General features: G+C 37.6%; 1 protein-coding gene across 5 annotated transcripts in view; it reads right to left on the reverse strand.

Moving 5' to 3' along the window:
• LOC118813367 (helicase ARIP4-like) overlaps positions 1 to 25,622 on the reverse strand; it is an 89,660-nt gene extending 64,038 nt beyond the window's left edge. Inside the window, exons 1-3 of one of the 5 annotated variants that reach the window (XM_036578658.1) lie at positions 25,521 to 25,618; positions 17,938 to 17,992; positions 573 to 694 (exon numbers count right to left, since the gene is read on the reverse strand). In XM_036578658.1, coding sequence (XP_036434551.1) covers positions 573 to 672 — 100 coding nt within the window. In that variant the 5' untranslated portion in view covers positions 673 to 694; positions 17,938 to 17,992; positions 25,521 to 25,618. Of the gene's footprint in view, positions 1 to 572; positions 695 to 3,650; positions 3,713 to 5,043; positions 5,059 to 5,357; positions 5,695 to 17,937; positions 17,993 to 25,520 lie in introns of those variants that run through there. The other 4 variants (XM_036578659.1, XM_036578661.1, XM_036578662.1 and 1 more) reach the window with 4 other exon arrangements.
• Between the last annotated feature and the right edge of the window lie 335 nt (positions 25,623 to 25,957).

Below are 25,957 nucleotides of genomic sequence, written 5' to 3' on the forward strand. Positions count from 1 at the left end.
TGAAAGTGATCTGTCTGAGCTTGTTCTGTGGATAAATTTGATGAGTTACCTCCTTCACTCCTAGTTTTCAACGATCAATGACTTTTTTTAAAGGTTGTTTTATTGCACATTGACAATGTTGCCTGTGTCATCTATGAGGAAAGTATCTAGACATGTGAGCTGTGCTGCTTTTCCTCTTATATCATTTCTTGTGACATCCCCACAGGCTATTTACATTGTAGCTACAGATGAAAACAAGCAGCGTTTTGCCGTAAAGGCATACCTTGCAAAAATCTCAGGCACCTAAGCACACTGATTAAAACCTTTTACCTAGACTGAGAGAAAGTGTGTTTTTGCTTCTTGAGAAAAAAGTAGTTGATATCTTGTGAGCTAATTTCAAGAACAAAGTTTGGTTCTAGATGTCTCTTTGATGCCCCCAGTTATCGTAAGATTTACATTTCATCACCAGCAAACTTACTACAAATAATACTGGACTGAAAAGAGGAGAGGTTTGGAAAAGGTTAAACAAACACAATGATACAGAAAATCACAACTAAGGTCAAATTTGCTAACATCAGAATTTATTCACTTACTAGCACAATCATCCTCATCACTGTCCTCCTTTTCCTCCAAATCTTCTTCTTCATTGAGCTCAGCATCCAAATCTTGCCCTGTGACCTGTTCCAGTGCCATATTGTCACCTGTGCATCTTTGCCTAACACACAAACAAACACACAAACAGCAATTACTGCATGCTGTTCTGTAAAGCTGTATGCCTTGTTGCAACTGAAATCATCTGAAATTAAAGTTTGACTTATTAAGCCAGCACAAGGGACTGTAAACTGTGTGCATTTGAGGTGCAAGGTTTTAATAGGGCAGTGAAATAGAAGAGCAGTCAAGAAGCTCGATATAAGAGAGAAAATGAAAGTTCACTAATGAAGGCATGAAGGTATTAGCAGTGTTAATAAATGAAAACATTCCTACTGGTGTAATTCTACACCAGATGAAAACAAAATACAATGTAGCTTGTGAATAAGAGTGTTAAAATTCAATGTAATCAAAAAATTCAAATAGGTACTGTTACACAGTGGCATCACTTTATATCACTGTATGCAAAATTTCATCACTTTAGACCAATCTGTGCCATTTTCCTTCAGTTGCTGAACACGAATGGCTTAATGAGGCCATGGATAAAACACTTTTTCTAATTTTTTACAATGAATACCAAACACCTTTGACCTGTTTAGTCTGAGGTGAATTTGAAATTACCATTACTTATCTAGGAAATTGATCTCCATAAAGCATCACCAGAGTCAAATTTCAAAAGTGCACTCTGCCAAATATGGCCCTTGTCTGTCATCAAGTGTAGTGCAGGCCAGGGACATGTTATGAAGCAATATGTGATTAACTACTGAGTTGGCTGGCTCTTTAAATAATGGCAAAGATAATAAAGGACTTCAAGAAACAAATCATCAAGACAGACTACACAATGTTATGAAAAACAGACTTAACAATTTAAGGCAACCTAGTGGTTATTGTTGAAACGCATATATTTATTCATTCTATATTGTACAAGCACTTCATCCACTTTCTATGTATAGAAATAGAACAGTATGCAACATGGTGCAACAGGTTACAAATTAAACCCAGCTAACGTGTTCTAAAGTTAACGTAATGGAAGGACTATGTTGAAAGCCGCTGCACGCATGGGAGGTTTGCGAAACACAAACAGTACTCTGACCCAATGAACTGGCCTAGTGACCCAATGAATTGGTGGTTCTTAGTGCAACACTATCAATTATACAGGTAATCGAGTAAACTAACGTAAAATAGTTAGACGATTAGTCAAGCAAATTTTGTGACATTTTTCAGAGTTAAAGGCTTACTGATCATGGCTTTAATAAAACCAGGGGAAAACAAAATTTTATTTTAAAGGTAAGTGTCCCAACATCAACACCAAGGGAAAGAAATGAATGCAGAGCTGTGAGCCCAGAATTAAAGGGTTATTAGCCTAAGAACTCTCCCCAGGCAGCTACAATTTTGCGAACCTACCCATTTCTTTTAAAAGACTGAAGCGAGACATATTAGGAGATAAGCAACGTTTACACAAAGGGTATCAGCAAAATATAAGTTAATTTGTTTGTCTCTAGTTCATTTCATTTCATTCATTGCCTCAAGTTCATTTGTTTCACTGCTGAAAAACATATTATCGCTTGCTCATTTCCTCGATGGAGCTAAGGAGCTAAGAACAAAGTGAAAAACATAGATGTAACAGGCAAACCGCTTTAGCTGATGCATTTAGGCTATAAAATGTCACTATATATCTATACAACTTGGTATCAACGACCGACTTAACTCGCAAAGTCATCGCTACTGAATGAGATTTATGTTTACCTACTGAAAGTATTTAACTCGAGATAGAGCATGAACTTAGCTATGTGGTAAGTAAACCAGCTAAATTAGCTATCTATGGAAAACACGTGGGTAAACAAAGATTTAATTCCACATCATCACTTCATATCCAAACGCTTTTTTCAGCACTGCAAGTCAAAAGCAACTTGAGAGCTAATAGCTCATCTGAACATTTGGACTGCTAAGCATGACTCAATAATGATCTGCGGACACCATGTTCATCAGTCACTAAGCCCATTAATTGACAACATACAATTGATTGCTTTTAGTTTAGTAATCATTTGTGAATAATTAATTATGACAGAACTAGTGATTCTGTTTTAGAATCCACTGGAAAACATTTCCCCTTTAGCTTGTTAATTAAAAACTATTATATATAATGTAACCTATGTTGGACAGAAATATGAAAGAACGCTATTCAAAGTAGGGCTGCACGATAAATCGTAGTTTTTCATTAAGGCAACATGAGTTTCCACGACAAACACACTGCTAAGAGCTGTGAACAGAACAGGTAAAAATGACCTCACACACGCAGTGTCAGAGAGATCACTGCATTACCAGCACAAACCGTTAGAAGCTTAATGAGTGCTTCTCTGGGCTGGGACTGAACCCACATGGGTGAGAGTATCTTAACCAATCCTGAACTACAAGCCTGTTCTCACCCCCAGTAATGTGTTTTAGGTGTGTGAGGCTGTAGTGGCTACTGTCACAACAAACAAATTCAATAACTAATGAAAAATAAATAAATAAATGAGCAAAAACATTAATTTGCTCTTGTGTGCCTATAAAAAGGATAAATATATTTGTTTCAGTAGCCTTTATAGAAAAAGCTGTAGAGGTAATGCTCTCAGCTTTCAGTGTACAAAAGATGTGCTTGCAGTTCTGGTGTAAATATCAGGTAGTATTTCTGCCTCTCATCCAGTTGGGGGTACATTATTTTATTACTTTAGTAATAATTTATTGCTTCTCATTTAGTCATCGTCATATCTAACAGCTTCATCGAACATTGCATTTTATGTCATCACACAGCACTGCATTTCATGTCAACATTGTACTGCCCTAATAAAAGCTGACCATTTTCTAGAAATCATTGGGACACTGAAAAGCCATTTTATCCATAGAAAGTATTCAAACAAAGATATGGAATGTTCTTTGAACTCTGAACTACGGAAAACAGCTGAATGCACAATGGGGGCTAACGGACTAACACGTAAGGTATGTGTCATTCAACAAGGAGGAAGTGGGATGAACTTGCTGACCTTGCTGGAGGGTACTGGGTTCATGCTACACAGTGGAGAGGCAGGGGGGGTGGGGCCCCATCCTAAAGCAGAGCACATAACAGTGTTCAACATGAACTTTCACCCCCACACACCCAAGCCCACTCGCATTATTTGCAGCAAAATATATAAAGCCACAGCTTGATGGACATCCTTAAGAAATGACTGTGTGACAATATACACTGTATTTAAACAAAGGGTGGGTGACCCAAAATAAGTACACACATGGTAATAACAACCTGAGACGCATGCCATGTCCATGTTGGTCTACAATGAAGCTTGGGAATGTCTGCGTGTTGGGGGTGGGGCATGGTGGAGGATAAGAGATCAGTGTTACACTTTTCTCTTTCAACCTAAAAGAGGGAACAGTTTTTTAACTGAGAATTAAACATGAAGAACAAGAAAAACGAAGCGTGACAGAAGCAGAGAGGTGGTAAGGTGACTGAGAGAAGCGAGAGACCTTCTCACCGACAAGTGCAAGAAAAAAATAACACAAAAAAGTGCAGGGAAATGGAAGACAGCAGCTTGTATAAGAGCACAGTTACATAAGAGTTGGCTAATACAGCCATTACCTAGCAGTGAATTTTTGAAAACCATTTTCTTTCCTGTATTTTTGGTCTATTTCTGTTCTGCTCGCTCAAAAATATGTTCAATTTCACTCAGCAACACTAAAGAAAGACCTCACTTGAGTTTTTAACAAGAGGCACACAAAATAAGTATGAAGTAATTATATCATATTACAGTGGTACATTGAAGGGTTGGGTAGCTGATAGGTCACCATCAGCTGCTCTTTTCCCTCGAGCACTTTGATGACCACCTAGAGAGCTTCAAAAGCACAGCTTTTTATTGTAACATTTGCTATGATCTACAAAGAGCTCGGTCAGTTCATCTTCTTTTTCATCTGTTAATGCATTCTTTCTTGTGGAGAGAAGGTCCTTTCGCATCATATGTTCCTCTATTGGTTATGCTTTAATTGACATATCAATTCATAAATGTATTTTATGCTTTGTTTTCTAAAATACAAATAGATAGAAATTATGTGCTATTAACTTGGACTTTAGACGAAAATCCTTTGGTTTTGAGTGACCCTACATCTTAATTATGTTTATTTACTTCAAGTAAATGACTGAACATTCATTTTGTCACTATCCAAACAATCATAATGCTTTACCAAATACTTCAGTACTGACAGTTTTAGGTAACTATGAGCATAACTGAAAAACACTAGCCAGTACATGACTTGTAAAGACAGTTTTGAACAGTTGCACATGCATAAAATCATGATACTTTTCATTACAACACAATTCTTGAAGGTATATATATATATTGCATCTTTAATCAGCATCAGATGCTTCACATAAAAAAAAAAACCTACCTAAAGTAAACGTTGGCTGTTTTTCACAGTCAACACTATGACAAAACAGACTGAGCAAGGCCTGAAATAACTCCACTAATAAGCCTATTTAAAGAAAGCCATTCTTCTTAAATAACTTTCTAGCCTCTGTGAGCAGTGTTGTCCTAGAAACGCCAGCTATTCATAGTCCCCTGAGAATACCTTCCCATAATCCCCACCCACTTTAGTGTTCAACTAACCAATCACAGACACAGTGCTGTCCTAACTCAAGTTCACCACATCCAATCAGGATGTATTTCTGGGCAGAGACTGCAATTGTTATAAAAACTGGTTACCTTGCAGTGATATTGATATCCAATTAAAACTCTGTAGGCGTGGTTTGTACAGGTGCAGCTGCAGTGTAAACACATCTGCAACAATGAAAAATGAAAAAAGTTGTGGATGAGATTCCATGATAAACAACATTATTAAGAGTGTAATGTCAGTCCCTTTTCCATTTAGAAGGTTATATGGTTTTGTTAAGGCTCACAGAAACTCGTTTGTACACACTGCACCTCTGTCGAAATCTAGGTGTATCACATTCAGTCTACATGCTGACTTATTCTGTAGCACACTTTTTGCATTTTTGCACTCTCCACACTCAAAAATAATTTGTTGTATGAGTTTAATTTTGCCAATAAAATACAGTAAGCATACGCTGTAAACTTAAATTAGTTGACTTCACTTTTGAAAATTACACAAACGTATTGCCAAATAATGAAATTATTAACAGGTTCAAGCTTAAATAACGTTCTATATGAATTCTAATAATTATAATAATACTGGTTTCCACTGAGCTGGCAGTACTCTACTATCTCATGATCTGCTTACTCTTGAATCAGTTAGGTAGACTTGAATCCAACATTCGGTCCTGCGTAATGTACATAATAATGAGCCCATTATAGTAAATGGACTATTATAGTAAATGGACTGTGCAGCGATGCATTAATGGCTCAGATATTAATAAATTCACCCATTTCTGAGGACTCTAATAGCTTAATGCATATTGCCATTCTAGCTGCAACTGGTAAACAGCAGCTGTACACAAAATCCCATCCTGGTGAGAATAACAAAAACAGGTAAAATGCCTTTGAACTTTTTATTTAACATGAGAGTACGCCATGACACAAAAATAACATTTTGTAAAGTATAAATTATATTTAGAAATTAAAAAAATAGGAGTTCATTCTTTTATAGAAACCAACGAAGCTGGTAAATCCTGGGAAGCTTTTTGGGGACCTGCCCAATCTTTTTGGGCATCTAAGACTCTCCAGGCTGTAACATTTAATTCAAATTAACTGATCTTAGTAGATCTTAGTAACTAAGGATTATACACGAAATAATAGGTGTTACTAGATCTGTATTAGTAATTTTAACAAATTAGTAAAGTAAACCAAAAAAAGTTACATTAGTGATTAGGTTTTGCTTATTTTCAAGTATACAGGCTTTTTTATCTCACCAAAAATGCAACTGATTTCATGAGATTGGTGCCTAAATGACAGGCTATTTATTTTTTGTAAGAAATCAGTTTTTGGTTCTCCATAGTTTTAATTATGTATTGCTTTTACCCAAAAACAGACTTTCCCACCTCAGGAACCATTTTTTTATTTTTGTGCAAAATGACAGCGAGAATTGTAGCCCTATCACACTGAGCCTGTGATGGAGGAGAATGTGAAAAATGGAATATGTCAGGCTAAACTGATCGCCATGCTATCTGTTATCAAGCTTAGACCCTCTAACATCAGTTAATTATGCACCTTTTTGTAATATAAAATTACATGACTTTTTAATCACTTTTCTGTAATATAGAAAGAACGTTTTCACACTTTGTATGACGGGTTTGCCAGGTTATGCTTATCTGATCCAGTCAAAGCTGGAGAAAACAACAAAATATCAGTGTTAAATTAAAGCTAAATTTACCAGCTTTTGAACATGGTTTCTCTGAAGGCTTAAATAATGTTACTTACTCTTCAACGTGTCACTTAATGTGGCAGTACATTATTTTTATGGCTAAATAAGTTTGTGTGATGGAGCAGAAAGCAAAACTTCAGGACACAGACAAATTCATTAATTTTACTTGAAATGATATACTTTTTTATGCAAAAGTTTGAATGTGAAATACGTGAAAAGTAGTTAATGCAATTTATAAGGAACAAGCTTAAATATGTGCAACTTTTAGTGCACAGTTTATATTTATTTGCTGAGCTTAACATATTCAAAAACATGAAACATAAAATTAAAAATGTGCCATAACTTCGGCACAAGCCAGAGGTTTTATTTTGTTCAAATATGTTAAATTCATCAAATAAACAGTAATTGGGCATTGAAAATGTTCTCTGTAGAGCATGTATACTTTGCTTCACTTAAAAAATCAACAAAATGTGTAATTTGACTGGGGTGCTCAAACTTTTGCATATGACTGTAGGTACTATTAATGTGTCAACAGTTAAAGTGACTTTTATTTAGTGATATTTGAGCTTCAATGACTGTCTATGCACACAAAATATTTTTAAAAAAATCTCTTTTCCACTCGCATTGAAAAATAAAAAAGCAAATAGTGTTAATGATGATCTTTGACTTCATATATTTATGCTTGAAAAACACTTATTAGCACATATCCATCTCTAATAAGTCATCAAATGTTGTCAAATAACCCCATTATTTTGCTTTTTTTTTGAGTGTAGACATCTCTCAGAGCTCCACAGAGGCTTACAGTGCAGATTCTGAAAATCTTTACCCCCTCAGTAAGCCAAAAGCGGTGACTTGGATTAACCCTGTGTGTTAGTGTCTGGTGCAGGTCAAGCATGCTGAAGCACTGTGTAACTCTTTGATAATGATACTCAACTCACATGCTCAACTGAGCAACACGTACCAACAAAGAGGCACCAGAGTCACCGAGGTCCTGAGGTTAACGTGTTGACACAGGGTCATTAAGGGCACGGGGGTGAAAAGGTCCAAGGTATGACTCAGTCAAAGAAATACTCCAGTGTTTTTCAGCCTAATCTCTATATGTGGTGTCTGTAAAATATGATCAATTACCACAGACAGTTCCCAGCACAGAAAACAGTACTTTAAAAACGTGCTATAATCAGAACAAAATTATAATAGAAGTCAATGGGAAGATGTTTTAGCACCTGCACACTGGCTTCTCTTATTAGTGTGTTTCAAGTCAACAAGTTTTCTGAAGTCTTATCTGTGTAGTCACCATGACGACTCCCGTTAGGACTGAATTTAGGACAGTATAACAGTTCCTAACATCATAATCTCATCCAAATTCCAGAAATTAAATAAAATATTTTTGAAGAAGCATTCTACCTAGATCAACTTTCATAAACACTGTCTTAACTTTAGGACAACCACTCCTAACTTCTGTTTTAACCCTCTGTTCTATTGGTTTCAGGCATAACAAGTTCACTATAACAGCATAGTGATATTACATTGCAAAAGGATTGTGGTTAATTTTTTCGCGTGTTACGTTTCAGTCTCAGTGCACACATAAACCACAGAGCTCAGAAGTTTCAGCACACAGGAATAAAAAGTAACTAGCTTTAGTAAAGTAGCTTTAGTAAAGCAAGGAGTGCAGAGCCAAAACATTTCAATATGTGCTTTTAACAGTTGTTTGGAAAAAAGAAATGAAAAAGTTTGGTTGGTTTTTAATGTCATTCATTACATTAGGAATAATGTGACATGGCAGGCATTTACAAGTAGTTTTTCCATAGTAAATAAGTTACAGCCATGCTAGTGCCAAAAATAAGATAAGCTTTTCACAGCCGCGCACACAGACACCCAAACACAGCACAGAGTCAGTCTTAATACATGGGAGTAGGCGCTTCATTATAATAATCTCCTAATAGGGGCTGTCTTTACCGAAGGCAAAGGTAATCAGCTGCTAAGGGCCCCCATAAAAATACAAACCAAAAAAACAATATGTGTTGATAGTACATAACCTATTCCAATATATATACACATTTTAAAATTAGCTGTTATTTGCAATTGTAACAATTATTTTCAGTAATTTTAATACAGATCTGAAAAGGGGTCTGTAGAGACGCTGCCATTGTAGCTGGGCTCCGTAATCTTCCTCAGAGGAATTGCATGTGAATCTTCAAACCAAACAACACAGTGCATTATGGGTATGCTCTATCCCCCAGGGTACATCAGCTGTATACTACTTACTGTGATGCATTGTGGAACTGTTTGAGTGCATTGGATCTTCAGCACTATATATTTGGACACCACTATAAATGGCGGAACCCTAAAATACTGCACTATATAGTGAATTGAGCGGGTTCAGACACAGCTTTTGCTTGTTCAGTCAGAACAGAGGGCTGCACAGGCTCAGCAGACTGTATGATGCTATTTTAAAATAAGACTACCTTTGTAAGTGTTTATGAACGGTTTAGAAACAGTTTGTTAATTGTTATTAGTTTTAATAAGGAGTTATAACACATTAATAAAAAGGGCAAAATTGACCTGTTACATCTGATGAATATGAATATGTGATAAAGCTGACAGATTTAATGTTAACTGATTAAGAAGACAAAGCATGATCAGTAAACAACAAAATCTAAAGCTTAACTGTATGAATGAATTTGGGTTCACTATTAGGCAAACAAATAGTCTTTTAGTTAGGTCTTTAAGACCTAACTAACAAGCATTAATAAACTTATTTTAAACCATTCACGAAGGCTTTATAAGGGTAGTCGTAGTTTAAAGTGGTACGGACTGTATATAATGCTACTGCTATTATAAATATAGACAGCTCTAGTGTTGGGGTCATTACTCACAGAAATTCATCCATTACAAGTTACTTGAATAGCTAATTACTTTCCTCTAAATAGACTGCAGTTATGTTGTCCATTACGTCCTGTAAAAGAGGTGACTAAGTGGCAAGGCGAAACCGAAGATCACGCACCCATTTATTTGGGGGCAGTCGTGAACTAGAGGTTAGGGAACCAGATCTGTGACTGGAAGGTCGCCGGTTCCATGCCCTGATCTGACAAGACATGACTGAAGTGCCCTTGAGCAAGGCACCTAACCCCCAACTGCTCCCTGGGCACTGTGGATAGGGCTGCCCACCACTCTGGGCAAGTGTGCTCACTGCCCCCTAGTGTGTGTGCATTCTTTAGTGTGTATGTGGGTGTTTCACTGCACTAATGGGTTAAATGCCAAGGTGAATTTCCCCGTTGTGGGATTAATAAAGGGTAACTTAACTTAATCTCACAACTATTTACTTCAGCCTACCTTATTGTGTACCAAATTATGTCACTACATTGGCAGATCATTTTGCTTGTTTCAAGCATATTTATTAATACAAGCAAACTGTTTGACCAATATAGTGAGAATTTCACTTAATATAGTTACTCAAGTAAAAAAAAGTCTAGAAATAAGTTTGAGTGGGAGACTCCTATACATATCACTGTCAGAACAAAACCTTGTATCTCCAAAAGCTAACTTTACCAGAGAAAGAAAAACATTACTATTTTCTATCTGTCTGTTTATCAAGAATGCAAAGGATTACTGGACTTTTCCAATTATGCGACAAAGCCAAAAACAACAAAAATGGAGATACAAGGTTTTTGCATTGACAGCCACAATACGCAAAGAGACAAAGCACAAGAGAGCAGCAACCACCCCTGGTCTTTTTGTAGCACCCATTAAAAAAGACTTTTTGGTCTTTTATGGGTGTTAATAGACCATTGCACATTCTTAGTAAATCACGACAGCCACTTTTTAATGGCAAAAGGTGTGTCAGATGGGAGGACAGAGACAAGACAACTTGGGCCAAAGACACAAATTAAAAACAAAAACAAGAAAAAACACAAGGGAACATGAGAAAGTGAGACCCACACACACAAAACACACAAAAGCACACAAACAGAAACAGGCACCACACTGTTTCTGAATTGTTATGTAACCAACAGACAGTGCTCAGTTTTCCACACCTCCTCCCCGCTCTCTATCTTTCTCTCACACACACAGACACCCAAATAATCCCGCCAATGAAAACAGCATACCTTTCCAGCTTCTCCCAAACTGCTGGATATTAAGTGTGTTAGGGGTTGGCCAGAGAAATTTCAGCAGTTATGATTACCAATGAATAAGCAAGTATTAATTGCAATTAACATCTGGCTGTGTGAACACTCGTATGCGTATTTAGCACAGACTGTGCTCTACTATAATTCACAGGTTTATTTGATGTGTAGCGCTGTTTCTATCTGGAGGTGCTTCAGATTGCTTACACTGGCCTGCTACTAAATAAAACAATTGAAAAAAGATAGTGTTCATTTGATATACACATTACTCTACTTGTGCTTTTTTAAAAACAGCTGTCTTGTGTTTACATTAATTTGCTATTTTATGAGCCTCATCTACCTCATAGGCCCACTATATACAGGACTGTGGCAAAGTTTTAGGCAGTTTATCTGGGCAGTTAGTGTTTTTTTGCTCAGGACAACACTAATATTACGATACATACAAATAACATTTATCATTTTACATGTCAATTAGTTTGTTTACCTCTTCCAAACCTTTCCTTTTAGCAGCCCAGTCTTACTTGTAGGTATCATCCAATACCTGAAACTTGATTATGTTAAATCAAATGTGCTGCTGACAGAAAAACTCCATGTGATGGCTGGAGGCATTCAGGGGGTGGACACAGTAAATACTGAATAATACTAAAGTAAGATATACACTATATTGCCATTCACTCACCCATCCAAATCATTGAATTCAGGTGTTCCAATCACTTCCATGGCCACAGGTGTATAAAACCAAGCACCTAGGCATGCAGACTGCTTCTACAAACATTTGTGAAAGAATGGGTTGCTCTCAGGAGCTCAGAGAATTCCATCGTGGTACCGTGATAGGATGCCACCTGTGCAACAAGTCCAGTCGCAAAATGTCCTCGCTACTAAATATTCCACAGTCAACTGTCAGTGTTATTGTAGCAAAGTGGAAGTGATTGGGAACGACAGCAACTCAGCCACGAAGTGGTAGGCCACGTAAAATGACAGAGCGGGGTCAGCGGATGCTGAGGCACATAGTGTGCAGAGGTCGCCAACTTTCTGCAGAGTCAATCGCTACAGACCTCCAAACTTCATGTGGCCTTCAGATTAGCTCAAGAACACTGTGTAGAGAGCTTCATGGAATGGGTTTCCACGGCCGAGCAGCTGCATCCAAGCCTTTCATCACCAAGCGCAATGCAAAGCGTCGAATGCAGTGGTGTAAAGCACCACCACTGGACTCTAGAGCAGTGGAGACGTGTTCTCTGGAGTGACGAATCACGCTTCTCCGTCTGGCAATCTGATGGACGAGTCTGAGTTTGGCGGTTGCCAGGAGAACAATACTTGTCTGACTACATTGTGCCAAGTGTAAAGTTTGGTGGAGGGGGGATTATGGTGTGGGGTTGTTTTTCAGGAGATGGGCTTGGCCCCTTAGCTCCAGTGAAAGGAACTCTTAATGCTTTAGCATATCAAGAGATTTTGGACAATTTCATGCTCCCAACTTTGTGGGAACAGTTTGGGGATGGCCCCATCCTGTTCCAACATGACTGCACACCAGTGCACAAAGCAAGGTCCATAAAGACATGGATGAGTGAGTTTGGTGTGGAAGAACTTGATTGGCCTGCACAAAGTCCTGACCTCAACCTGATAGAACACCTTTGGGATGAATTAGAGCAGAGACTGTGGGCCAGGTCTTCTCGTCCAACATCAGTGTCTGACCTCACAAATGCACTTCTGGAAGAATCGTCAAAAATTCCCAAAAACACACTCCTAAACCTTGTTGAAAGCCTTCCCAGAAGAGTTGAAGCTGTTATAGCTGCAAAGGGTGGGCCGACATCATATTAAACCCTATGGATTAAGAATGGGATGTCACTCAAGTTCATATGCGTGTGAAGGCAGACGAGTGAATACTTTTGGCAATATAGTGTATATAAATAATAAATATATTTAAATAAAATAAAAATAAATAAAACTTTTTTTTTCACCAAAAAGACTAAAAAAGCAGAAAGCATATCTAACAGAAAACTACACTATTTAGTGTGTATATCTTTGCCTTTATTACAGATTCCACTGCTTTAGTATGACTTTCTTATTTAAGTTATTCAGAGAAATCTTCAGAGATATTTTGTCCACACCTTCAAAGTTCAGTCCTGGAGGTTGGAAATATTCCCTGCTTCTCACAATCCAACACATTCAGTGATGCTGCAGTTTGGACTCTGGGGTGGTCAGTCCATTGTTCTGAGACCACCAGCAATGTCTTTGTTTGATTTTCAAAAGTTCTTCTTTTTTGTCTATTTCCTTTTCTCAGTAAAGGTGATGGCGTGACAGCTACACATCCTTTCAGACCCATAGCGATAAGCTGTTTTTTCAAAATCTGTGGATTTTTTTTTTAAATCTGAGCAAGAGTGTAGCTTGATTTTCTTAAAGATAAAAGTTTTAAGCTGTTTAAGCTGTTAATCTGTTTTAATTTTTTCAAATCCAGTTTTGGATGTATATCTAATCTCCTCAGAAATATCTCCTGAAAAATGAGCAACTTGTATAGAATGGATGTTTTGACTGGACATTAAATAAATAAATGGTGGTTTCTGATTTCAGCACAGTACTGTAAGTATTTGAATTAATATCGCCCACGCCAAGTCCAACATGTTTAATTCAGCACTTGAAGGGATTGATAAGCGAAGCTGAAACAGGTAAAGTTGTTTGCCACAGCAGGTATATTTTTATAAAGTAGAGGACATGCTATGTACAGTGCAGGAGGCCCGAAAGTGACACTGAGGACCCCCATTGCAGGCCCCTGGGCCTAGAGTTGGAGAACTCATGAGTTATATAATCTTTATTGCTTTAGAACCTACAGGCCCACGTACAGAACAAAGGCTAAAAATGTTTATAAGGAAACATCTGCTTAAGTTAACAAGTAAAATGCACAGCTTGGCACAAAAATAGCCTCAAAGAATGCAAAAAAGTACCTTCCAACTAGAAAGCTTTAGACTCAAAGACATTCCAAAGTGCAGGGTGTACACTGATCTCAACACTCAGAAGTGACTGCTTCCATCAAACCTTCACTGAAAATGAAAAGGGAAAGTGTTTGGGGACAAACAAAAATAGACTGTAACTGGCTCTGAATGGCTCTAACTGTCATAGCAGTAATTCATAAATCAATGACGTGGCTTTGGTTTCCAAAATTGGCCATTATTCTTCTTGGTTGACACAGCAATGCCATTTAGGATTCGTGAAAGAGTGCCAGGACTCAGCAAACGTGCATTAACCCTTAGAAGTCAGTTATCACGTTCATTTTGCTGCACTATTCAAATGTAATTACGCAATTACATAGTGGGTTTTAGGATGACCACCAGTACTGGTTTTTCCTGGATGTCTGTCCAGGAAAAATGTCCTGAAATGCAGGATTTTTTCTAAGTTAACATGTCTTGTAAAGTTCAAATAGCTTCTTTTTATCCAATCAAACCATCTGTATACAAAGACCCTAAATGCAGGGACAGCTGTTTGGGAAGGCTGCACTGTTGATGACATTGATGATGATGTTTAGGCACTAGACTGCACTGCAACATGACAACTGAGAAAGCCAGGTTGAACTGACATCTATGCATTGTGGGCATAACCGCTCATCCAGTGAATTCAGTAAAATCAACCCACTGTTGAAGTGATCAGGAATTTTAAAGGGCTGAAGTGGTATGCAATGAAGCACATTTACACTATTTCCATTTAGTATCAGCAGCTTCTCATCTGCACGTTTATTTTGATGCTAAGCAACAACAAGAAAAAGACAGTATGCACATCAATAACTTTCCATCTAAATTTAAATCCCTTGTACTTACAAACATAAATGTAACGAGTGAAAGTTTGGAAACCACACTTTTGACAGAATTTGCTTGTTTCGATGAGCTAGGAGTGAGAAATAATTAATATTGAATACCATGATTTTTTGTCCTACTTTACACTAAGACTTCCCTCATAAAAAGTATATAAATGCCTTAAAATTAGTTTAATGACCTGTGCTTGCCAAATAGTGAGCTAACATTCCTCTATACTGTTAAAGGTCATTTATCTTACTTCGTCCCCTCCATCTGTCAACGTTACACCCGTCAGCTTTAGCGGATATTCATCATTAGATGTAACAGGTCACTGATGGCCTTTTAATTTATATGTAAAAGCTGCTTATTAATGATTAAAGGTGTTTATGACCTAATTGATATCCATCAATAAACACATTTTAAACCATTTAAAACCCCTAGTCTTATTGTAAAGCGTAAAGCGTTAACCTTTTTATTACCAGAGATAACTGTCTTGTCTAAGAATTCATATATTAAGCAGGAACAAAACACTATATTATATGTAAGGCTTAGGAAAAAAAAACTCTGAAAAGATGGTAGAACTGGCAGAAATGATGACAAATCCAGCTCATGTCCTCCCTGTGTCTTTCATTACTCTCTCTCTCCCTCTTTCTCCCTCGATCTCTACCTCCTCCTACTCACCGAGCCCTCCTATTGAGACTGTTAACAGGAACAGACTGAACCTTGCACCAGTAGCCCAGAGAGAGAGAGAGAGAGAGAGAGAGAGAGAGAAAGACACAGGGAGGACCTGGATCTGTTAGAGGTTGAGAGAAGACAATTAAAAGACATAGAAGAGAAGGAGACAGTGATAAGAGACAGCAGGTCTATATCCAGCATTAAAAGATGAAAAAAAAAAAGACTTGCCTCAACTGTTCCTCCATTTGAACAGGGTTTCTATACTCCCAGTGAGACGCAACAGGGCTCTCAATTACATTGTGTTTGATGCTTTGACTTACCAGGCCCGTAGGTAAATTTTTCAGCATTAAGCGCTGATGCTATCAAAGTTGCAAGTGCTGTGGCACAAATATTTTTAATCTAAGTGCTGTGGCACTTAGATTAAAAACAACATAAAACGATTTTTAGAAAAGCATTAATCTTAATAAGTGTAACAAATTGTCATGTTAAAGAGAAACTACACCCTAAGACCTTTCTTTTTCACTAACAGCTGAAATGCATTGCTCCGTAATAATAAAATATACCAGCCTTGCTTAAAATGTGAACACTTCTTTCCAAAGTGTAAAAATATCATTTTTATCGTGGTCAGTTCCACCTCTGCAGTGCCCCTCTGGTTCAACTCTGCTATAGGCGCGGATGACGTGTCTTGGTACCGAAGTACCATGAAACGTCACAGCATGCAAATCAGTCAACCAATGTTATCGCCCCCTGATGACGCCCTACTCATGCCACACTCATAAATATGATATAGTCGCCTAGAGCGAGGCGATTACTACACTCACGTGCTGAGCTAAAACCCCCAGCACCACCTCACAAGGCTGTGATATGCCAGCTGTCTGTACCAACTGTAAATAATCCAGACTGACTGGTGACGCAGTCTGTGACCTTGATGTCAAACTGAATGAAACTTAGACAGTGTTCAAAGAAATCCACTTTATTCATTTGGAATTCAGTGCATCTAAGAACTCAAGACTTGGATTACATCGAATATGGACCTGCTGAACAGATAATTAGAAGTTAGCTGCTTCAGGGAATGTTCTACCATTCGGACACCTCTGCCGCTCGCTGCTACTTATTTTCTGGTGCTACGTTTACTCTTCGGCGGCTTGAGTCAGTGGCTTATACTGTTAAGGCTCATGGCACACTGCCTGATCAGAAACACCTTCCATCGTCAAACATGCGGATGATAGTAGAGAAAAATCGTCAACCTCGTAAGACCTCTCGGTTGCAAAAGTGCTGTTTGAGTTTGTCACTCTCCATATTTTCTGGTAGCTAACGTACGCTAGCTCTAAAATCACAGCAGCCCACCCAGTTTCCCCTCGCAGCCCCACCTCCAAACCCACAGATCACTGCAGTGCCCCTCCCAGTATTTGGAGTTAGCTGAAAATAGTGGGGTGTTAGCTGAAAATAGAGGGGTGTAGTTACTCTTTAATGTTCATGTTAAGACATGGTGCTCAAGTGCAAGGTGCACAACTGATGTAAAAAACAAGACAGTTAACAGACTTTCATCAGTGCTACACAAAGAAAAGTCAGAAGCAGATAAATATAAGAATTCTAGCCACACCAGGACCCAATCACGGAGGTGCGGCCTGTCCTACCAACGAATGACTGATGAGAAAATATGAGAAAGACAAAGGAGAGATGGGCCCTTAAAAATAATCCAATACCTACGCTGCATCCAAAACTACATAGTTCCATACTAACTAACATGTCAAAAGTAGTACGCCACCATTAGAAGTCCATTCATTGGTATAGGATGCATAATATAGTAGTATGCAGTTTTGAATGCAGCTCTAGTAACTTGAATCAAATAAATGCTGCCTTTAACGAGGCAACCAGCTATTTAGCATTATGGGTTTCTTGTACAGGGTAGCAACAGATTTCACATAAAGTGTGAGTGCACTTACCTGGCCTCATGTTATTTATGTCATAAAACTGCAAAACAGGTCATTAAAAACAAAAATAACACATAATAAATAAAAAAAAGAGCAAAACTTAATAAACATCATTTAAACGCATGTCGCCATCCCTTCCTTTCCTCTGAACAAGACATGGCCAGTTATGCGCCGATAGCACACGCACACACAATTTATGTACAAGGACAGTCACAGATAATACATACAACTATAATTTATGTTTTAAATGCATAGGGCAAAGTTAACATTGCTCTCCTAGGGACATATGAATAATGTAAATAGCAAAATTCCTATGAAGTCAGTAACTGGAATGTGGTTACAAGAATTTAAACTGTAATGCATTTCAGTAAACTATAAGAGAGAAATATACTTCTGCATGTGGGAAGGTGTGAACATGTGCACAGGCGTTCCCTTCAGAGTCTGACAACATACTTGCATGTAACGCCACTTGTCCAGATTGTCCTGGATTGTCCAGGTTTTTGGTTGCCTGTCCAGGAAAAGATTAAATTCAGTACTAGACACAAAATGTCCAGGAATCCAATTATTTTCACATTCGTATTTTAAGTTTAAACTGCCTCGTTATACAATCAAACCTTCTGTATACAAGAATAATAGACTAGTTCAGATTTCCCTCTAAATAGGGACAACAGTTTGGTAAAGATGCACTGTAGGGGACATGTTTAGGAAGCACTGCAACGTGATAACTGAGAAGATCAGGTTCTGTATCTAAACTGACAAGTATCTGCCTTAGAACTATGCATTGTGCCTGCATAGTTACCTGTCTGCTGAATTTAGTAAAACACTGAGCCACTGATCCAGTGCCCAGGAATTTTACAGGGACCTAACTAGGGGGCAGTGTCCAAAACAGAAAATACAGAAAACAAAGAGGGACGTGTCATAAGACAGCACAGCCAAGTAAAGATGAAATTACGACAAGAACATGAAGCATGAATAGCACAAAATTTCAGCAGACCTCAGACGGTGGCTTCATAATGACTTCCAGAAAAAGCCTATTTGTTAGCATTGAAATCTGTGTTCATTAAATGCAACCAGAAGAAAAGCTGCCAGATCAACATCACTGTTTGCTCCTAACAGACTCGCTTTTACTTTTTACGTGTTATATTCTCTGTATAACTGGCTGTGTTCCAGCTCACTAGTAGACTGGACAGGTAGCAGAAAGCTTAACAGCTATCAGGCTAACGCTAAATTAATAAAAGACAGACTTTTTAATAAAAGACGGTTTAGGCCTTTAAGTAAAGCGTTACTTAAAAATGGAGACATACTAGGTAAGGTACGTTAATTGAATGCTTGTTACGAGGTTATAAAATATTTTAATTGTTTCTGGTTTCAGCCAAAATGCAGACAATCAAACAGAAGAGGAAGAAAGACAGAAAGACAAAAACCACAGGACAGACCACATCTATGGCCAACAATAAAGAGTCAAAAATTAAAATTTGTTAAATGCTTTGGTTTCAGTTACCCAAAAGTAAAGAAGAGACATGAGAAAGTGTGATTGAAAGTGTGATCTTGATAAATAATATAAGAGATATAAGTCGTGTTGTTTAACTTGATTAATAATTACACACATCAGGCTGTTTTAAGTCCCATGTAAAGACAATCAAGACACTAAAGCGCTGAGTGCAGCCTGCATTCCCTGCACTAATTGTGCAGTTATGGCAACCCATAAAAAATAACAAATGTTGGCAGCTGTGTGTTATGTGATATTCTCCTCATGCATTAGCCATTTTCATGAAATATTAATTTCCCTGTTTGGAATCATATAATGCCGCTGTTTGTATTACTCTGTAGCTACAGGTAAACTGATTTAATGAAAGACTATAATTCAAGTTCCTGCTAGTGCTGCCAGAATTACATGCTATCACACTAGGATGTGCAGGGACACAGTTCTAACAAGTGCAATATACTGAGCAAATAGTAAGAAATCAATGCTATACACCCACTTATTACATAATGTAAACAGAACAAAATATTCTTGTCAATCACAGAGAGCCACATTTTATAGTGGGAGTATTCTGTTAGTTTGATCACCATGGGAGTTATGCACTGGAAAAGCAAGAAATGGAAAAAAAAGGCCCAGTAGGAAGATCAGCTAAAGTTCTTGAAAACAGATTTTCTTTTCTACCATGTGTGATTTCACGTTAATGTTTACATAAACACGTGTCAGCTCCTATGGTTTACCTGCATAAAGCAAGCTTTCCCCCCCACAGTTATGGAGATATTTGGCAGTATAAGGCTGGGATATGAGAAATCTAGTCTAATATAGTTTTGTCCATGCTCTTTGGGCAACTATAAGAACAAATATCACTATTTATGTTGCATTTAGATTTGTCCTTTTTGTTTCATTGCACTTACTAAGCGTTGTGCTGTACGGACTGTGGGTGGCGGCGTACTGATTTAAGTGAAATGTTGTCATCGCACTTAAGCTGTACACAGACAAAACAAAACACATATCGCCACATGCAAGAAACAAGCCTGGTCATCACAGCGTCACTCGCCAGAATAAAAAAAAAAAAGTTCTGTGCTGTAATAATCAGATCTTCATTAGATATATTTACTCCTCTAGACTTTTTGTTCTGTCAGCTCATCGAACAACACCACCTGGCTCTCTCTGTCCCTCTCTCTCTCTCTGCCTTTCATTGTGTTTGTACATATATTTAACTGTATTTAACTGTGAGTAAGAGACTGCTTGGCTGTTTAACCTTCAAAATAAAGTACAAATAAAACTTCTGATTCGGTAATAAGTAATTAGAAAGACTACCAAAGGAATATATCATGATAAACAAAATCAAACCATGTTAAATTGTCATTGTTGCAAATTATTTTAATGGTAGAAACGTACTATAATGTCAGTGAATTTATATTGTATGGAGGCTATGAATATAAGGTTTAATGTGTCTACCTTATAAAAAATGATTTAATGTTTAATGTTAAAACAGTCAGTAACATGGTACCCTTAAAATTTTGAGTTCACTGAACTTCAAAAAACATGTTAACAGAATGTAAGGCTGGCTTTACACAGTGAAACTTTCATGCAACTAGTTGCATGCAACATAATTTATGTGCAATGGGATAGTTACACAAAGCAATTATAAAATCCATTTACTCATTACTCATAGTAGCTCATTGTTAAAACACAATACTGCTCTCGCTATATAGTCATCCGCAAGGTTTAATTTACCTACTCACAGCATTTTTATCATCTTTGTATATATTTTATTTTTGTCATATCTAAACATATATCTGGGTTCTATCTATCTATCTATCTATCTATCTATCTATCTATCTGGGAATCTTTACAATATGTTCATGTTTTCTATCTGTTGTGTGTATGTTAAGCCTTTAAAAATGAATGTTTAAATAGCCAATACAAATATAGTCTACTTGATACCTGATACATACTGTCCTAGAGGCACAACAAATTCACTGTGGACTGCATCTCCCTTTATGTAATCTCAAGGAGAAGAGAAAATAATCTAGCTAAATATATCACAATAACAGTGGACTAAAGAAGAATAAATGGTGGCACAAGCAGCTGCTTTAACAGTTACCATTAACTGGCTCACAAAGTTGAGATGCTTGTAGCTGTTGTGGCTAAGTTTCAAGTGAGTGACACTGCTCACTCAAAAGCAATTTAGTTACATGAAAGCTTCCCTGCTTAGTGTCAGCCTCAAGCACACAATACTGTTCTGTTAACTATTAGAAGCTCAAAGAACTCAATTTTAAGGCTACTAGATTATTACTTTTTTAAGTTAAAAAAGTTCCCAAATGTAATGTGTAAATGTGCTGTTTAATAGAAAAGCAATAATGAACATGGAATAGCGGACATGGTCCAGAAAACACTCCTATTTCCACTTGGCATTAAAATGCATCCTGCATCTGAATGATGTCCATAATGGAATTTAAAACACAAGTATAACTGCGTCTGGGTTCAGATCTCGCTGTCCTGATCTTGAGGCTGTCAAGCATGCATTTTAATCAGACCTGTGTGTATAAACACATAGCGTCCATCTTGGCTACATTTATAGTATGATGTTCATGTGTGCTTTCAATATGGTTCCCGACTCTCTTGTTAACCGAGTGATTATTTTTAGGCATCTGAAAGTGTATTTAAACGTAGGCTTATGAACGTAAAAGTTGAAAAGCAATTTGCCTCTTACGGCACTGCACAGTTCTCCCCTCACAGCTGCCCGCCATTTTAACTCATACCTTTCTTTCGACTGTGTTTAAGTTGTGACTGCTAAGTAAACATATATAACTCGCGTTTCTTTCTCTGTACTTTAAAAGCCTGAAACGCTCAACATCCCGACTGCAAAATGTTTTATAAAGCATTAAACACAGCACAGCTTGCACAGGCTCTGCTTACTCTGCTCTAGGGCCACACCAGCCTGATTAAAAAATGTAAATATTGTGTGGGGATATGACATCTAATCAATATCTGGATGCAGAAGCTACATTTGAAAAGGGCAAATGTAAATGTGCTGTGTCTTGATTGGATGGTGATCCAATCACCACAATCGGATCAGGTGGTTGGATCTTCATGTAAACGTGTGCAGTATATGTAAAGGTGAAAATGGACAGGTTTTGCTAGAGGAACTCCCTTTTTTCTTTTTTGCACACTTAAAACACAACCCAAAATGCCTGTTTCTGATGCACTTTTATATTGAAATATACCTTTTCCATTCTTGACTTTATACTCAGCCAACAAATGTTTTAATTTAGTGCATTTCCTGCATTAAAAATAATTCCTTGAAGAGCATTTTTTGTTAAGGCTGCAAGAACAAAAGCACTCAAATCCTGCATGTTTCCAACAACAGCATTTCTGACTGTTTCTTGCAAATTAATCTGGATCTCTACCCAGCCTAGTCATTTTCGTTACAGACCTTATAATCAGTAACGGTTTAATTAAACACCAGGAATTCATCCATTTAAATCTCAGTCCTTAAAACTATTTATTTTTCTTAAATACAGATGAAATTTCTATGGAAAGCAGGAAAATATATAATAATATATTAAGAACAGTCAGGAAAATTAACAAAATCTGGAACTGTGAATGTTAAAAATATCAGTGAATTTGTTCATAAGCTCAGAGGTATAGATATTTTCAAAAACTTAAACAAACAGCATCATATAGAAACATCTCTTATACGTTTTATTTATACAATTTTATTGAAACTACTGTTAACTAGCAACATAACATGCAAGAATCCAATAAGGCAAACAAAGAGCCAGTAAAACATCACACGCTTGTAAAAACAGCTAGATCACAGTGAATGGCTTCTAGTAGCTCAGTACCAGTCATTATCTCACAGCTGAGTTGCATTAACAAACACGCTAAATTACTGAGGACAATTTAAACTAAGCTCACTGATTGAAATTCCAACCATAAACTCACTAATCAGCAAATAATATTGAGCAGACACTGAGTAGACTAGATGTCCAAACGCAAACTTCTACTTTCATCACTGATTGTGGAGTTTCTTGGCTGCTTTTACGTTCCTGACACGCTCATTACAATGAAGCCTGGGTGGGTGGACCCTGCAGCACCATGATTTTCCTGAATTTGGCTGAATGGGCTGTAGGGTTAACTTGAGGTGCATCCAACAGACACTTTGCTTCGTGCACACACTTTAGCACAAGTAAGTAAGATTCCCGTACCTAGATTTTTCAGATCTGAGCCAGAATGGTGTTCCACGCCAGTGAATTCTGGCCCATTTCCCAAGGTAAAGTGCTGAAATTTTTCATATTTAATATTATTAATTTATCAAATTTAGGCCTTAGTAATTTGTCTAATTCAAACCTCGAGAAACGAATTTATCTCATTTAAACCTTAATATATAATTACCAGTGTTCGCTTCAAGTTTAAGGCAGTAGACGTTCTACACAAAATTACTTAAAAGTTTGCACTACTTTTAATTATGTTTTACAAATATAACTGTGAGTCAGATCTAAAGGGTCACATAATGACCTTTTAAGCTTGTCCTGTTTCTGGCCGTCTTATCATAAATGCTTATGCTTGCTATTTTCGCTGTTTTTCCATGAGTAAAATCATCTCGGGCAAAAACAGTGAAAAAAAAAAGTGCAGTTGCGAGAGAAGTCATGACTTATAAGTTACCAGTTCAGTGGCACAAAAGGTCAAACCCAAAGATCAGCTTTTTTACCGGTTTACAATAGTGCACATGGGTCCAATGTACCAGTGTATGTTTTTCAGGGGAAAGGTGCATTAGGTCAATGTGGTCAACTAGGTCAACTACAATGTGCTTTATGTACACTATTTAGCCTTTGAACTGTATATTGGTAACTCACTTTGAATCTGACCACATGGATGTTCTCTGGGACTTTGATATGCACTTTGGTCCATTTTTTTTCCTGGAGTCCAGTCCAGTTATGTGTATTCACAGTCAAGGTCAAATCCTTCAGAACATCAGCTCATTATCGGCCTAACATCATGCATGTCAGTTGTAATGGCTTTTAGGGTGCAAAACACTTACAAATACAGTGAATAAATGTACCTCTAAAATCTACATTACAAAAGCTATATACACTCTATACCCTTCATTTATGCATTTATTCCAGCTTATTTGGCCATTTTAACATCATGTGGAAATGAATCCCAAAGTAAGTGGTCAGCTACAGAGAAGCAAAACAGAGAGACACTACAACTGGACTTCTGCAAGACTACCCTCTGAAGTCTTCTGAAGTCAAAGAAGAAATACAGGGAACTGCATAACTTAATGGAGAGAAACATGCATCAATGCCAGTAAATTATGAAAAAAAACATATTTTACAAAATCTATAGTGGTGTTGATAGGAACCAGGAGTCATGATGTCTACGACATTTACATTTAAGGAATTTATGTACGATTGAGGTGATGTACGATTTCATCCTTTTACAGAGGTGTTCAAAAGTAGCATTAGGACTCTTACAGCATTGCCCAGTCAGGGGACTAACCGCCAGTCTACAGCATAAAGGACAGAGTTGTTGGCCACAACATAATACCAACCACCAACACAAATCTAGTTATTTTATTTACCATCCAAAACGACCAGTGAACCTACATATATAAGTTTTATACACTTTCTATACATTTAATAGATTTAAAAAGCTATTTAATTGGGCATTAAGCATATATTTGCTCAGATAAACACTAATATTAAAAAACATATAAATAACAACAATTATAAGTATGGATGTATGTCAATGTATTTGTTAAGTCATTTCCCACCGTCTCCTCATCACAGGCCAGTATCAACTGCAGTTGTCATCCAGTACCTCGTTTGGCTAATCAGTACTTCATTAGGTTAAATTAGATCTGCTGGTGATGGAACTTAATAAATCTATGCAATGGCTGAGGCAATTAGTTCTTCAAACTAGCTTATATCAACCAGCCTGCTTTTTCACAATAAGAAATTCTTGACTTATTTGCTAAAGTGACAAAACGCCACAGATAAACGGTTAAACAACGGTTAAGATGCTTAACCATAGCTTCCCTGCTTTTAGGTAACATTAATTTATTGTGGCAGTCCAAGTGTTATCACTGTTATATTTATACTCTATAATTTGAATATCGTGCTCATGTCAAACGCATATAGTACACTTAAAAATATGTTTTTTCAAGTTTTTTATGAAGGGAATACATACATGACTCACTCTCCATCAGTCTGAACATACATTTTCACCATGCAAAGAACCATTTAGGCAAGAAATGGTTCTGTATAGAACTCGTGGCTCTAAAGACCCGACCTTTTTAGAAGTGAACAGGAGGACTTTTTGGACTTTTTGCTGGACGACAAGGCGAAGCATCTTCGTTCATGTTTCACAGGTGCGACTAAAGTTGTTAGATTTTGCTGTCAGTGCTTCCCCTCAGGAATCTTAACTAAACGGACTAATACATGTGAAAACCGAGCCGTATAGACCTCTATAGTCCATCAGTGAGCAGAGCTTTAAGGCACTGTGGAGAAAAAAGACACACATGCAGAGCAAAGCAGAGACTCACCTCTCACAGCCAGCAGCGCGGAGACGAACACGAACTTTTCCCCGCAGTCTGCCAAAACACTCTTCTCCTGTTTGTTTCTGTGAGGGCAACCGCGAAGGCGGTCCCCGCCTCCTGAACTACTAAACTAACACGACAGTTCCGGGACCTCGGCGTTCCAAAAACTAAAGGGGGAGATGGGGGCGTGTGTGTGTGTGTGTGTGTGTGTAAAGCAAAACACTGCAGGATAAACACGGCAGGTGTTCACAGTCACAAGGTGAATCTTTACACACTTAATGAAGCAACCGTGTGAACATTGACCACTTTAGACTAACAGGGTGTGAAGTAGCCCCTTCCTCCTCAGGAATAACGTTAAACAGAATTATCTAGCCTGATAGTCAATAGCCAAGGGCGTAAATGGCTAGTACCGTAAACCACACAGGCAAGACCTGAAGTGTCGT

The sequence above is a fragment of the Colossoma macropomum genome, unplaced genomic scaffold (genome assembly GCF_904425465.1).
Source record: "Colossoma macropomum unplaced genomic scaffold, Colossoma_macropomum, whole genome shotgun sequence".
NCBI lineage: Eukaryota > Metazoa > Chordata > Actinopteri > Characiformes > Serrasalmidae > Colossoma > Colossoma macropomum.